General features: G+C 32.0%; 1 protein-coding gene across 1 annotated transcript in view; it reads right to left on the bottom strand.

The window, feature by feature from the left end:
• The window catches only part of LOC123245521 (flavin-containing monooxygenase 5-like), a 22,071-nt gene extending 20,887 nt beyond the window's left edge, over positions 1-1,184 (bottom strand). The window contains exon 1 of the mRNA XM_044674440.1: positions 1,047-1,184. Within this exon, the coding sequence (XP_044530375.1) occupies positions 1,047-1,181 (135 nt within the window). The 5' untranslated portion in view covers positions 1,182-1,184. The remainder of the gene's footprint in view (positions 1-1,046) is intronic.
• Between the last annotated feature and the right edge of the window lie 340 nt (positions 1,185-1,524).

Here is a 1,524-nt window from a genome sequence, read left to right as displayed (position 1 = left end):
CTTCCTTCCTTCCTTCCTTCCTTCCTTCCTTCCTTCCTTCCTTCCTTCCTTCCTTTCTCCCTTTCCTTCTCCTCCCAAAATGTTGATCTAAACCTAATTGTTGCTAAACAGTTTTCTAGCTCTAAGTAATTTATATTTTGGAATTCAGTGAGCACTAAGTTACTAAGTTCAATGACCTATAGATTGCCTTATCTAATAAGTTTCATTGATTTTCTTTTCTCTCCATACCTTTTTCTAACAGTGCAGTCTATCACAAAGTTTTCAGTTAAAAGACTTCCAAAGTTAGTATAAGCCATAATAGCTCATTTTCTGCCAGATAGGCTTGGAAAACTTTGGGCACTATATTGTCAGAGGTAGTTTAGTTAGGGCAAACTATGTAAAGTAGTTTTGATATAGGTTAAAAAATATTTCTGGAATTCTTTTTGTTTATTATAGCAAAATAATAACTTATAATTGTTACTAAAGGAGGTTGATTATAAAGTTCATGAAAAGGAACAAGTAAAATGAATGAAATATGCTTCTTACCTAGTGTTTATATCCAGAGAATGCTTTTGACAAAATAAAATAACAAAAGTTTATGACATACAAAGATGGTAAATACAATTATAACTTTCTTTCTAGGTATAAAAAGTAAAGAAGAAAGATAAATGTTGCAAGTTAAAGAAAAGCAGTTGGACACTGCAAGATTTTTGATTTTTGATTGATAGGAAAACTAGATAATTTACTATTTTATGTTGATTAGGCTTAGTGTCAGATTATATGTTTGTATTATGAATCCTGATAAAGTGATTGGAACATATCATATAATCAAAATATATGCTGTCCCATATATTTCATTAGAATGTATACTCTTTGGGGGCAGTAATTGTTTTTTTTCCTTTTAAAACCATGGCTTAGTATAGTGGTTGGCACATAGGAAATGATTAATACATGCTTTCTGATTGATAGGCTTAGTCAAATTATCTTATCTGACAATGGAAGGTAAAAAATAAAATATTCACATACAGAAAGATTTCAGAAGACATTAGCAAATATTTTAAATTTACCTCATATCTCCATAGACCTCCAATGTCATTTGTTCCTTCAAAGCAGGTAGGTTCTAGTCCTTCATCTAAACAGCTTTTAATGGCACTTATACCACTGACCCCAGCTCCAATCACTGCAACTCTTTTCACTGGCATGATCTTCTGTATCAGAAACACAATCAAAGAGATCTTTTAGTTCTGTCTTTTGGGGACAAAATGACATTTTGTCACCCTTTTCTTTATTCTGTATTTCAGAATTTCCATTAAAATGAAGAGGCTGCTACAATATTGCTAGAGCCTTATAGCATTCTTAGAACTATCCAATAAGATCAAAGACCAATGTCACTTCTTTTGGATTCCCAAGAAACTTAGTTCCTGACACAGTATGATAAAAAGTATCACTTCTGAGAATTCCCAAATCAGAGAGAGTCAGGTTCTAAGTATCCAAGGTTATTGGATTGCTTAACAATCTTTCTCTAGTTCATACTTGGTTATTTCC

Source organism: Gracilinanus agilis, chromosome 4 (assembly GCF_016433145.1).
Source record: "Gracilinanus agilis isolate LMUSP501 chromosome 4, AgileGrace, whole genome shotgun sequence".
NCBI classification, from domain to species: domain Eukaryota; kingdom Metazoa; phylum Chordata; class Mammalia; order Didelphimorphia; family Didelphidae; genus Gracilinanus; species Gracilinanus agilis.
Note: the sequence above shows the minus strand (reverse complement) of the source record. Positions and strands in the feature narration are given on the sequence as shown.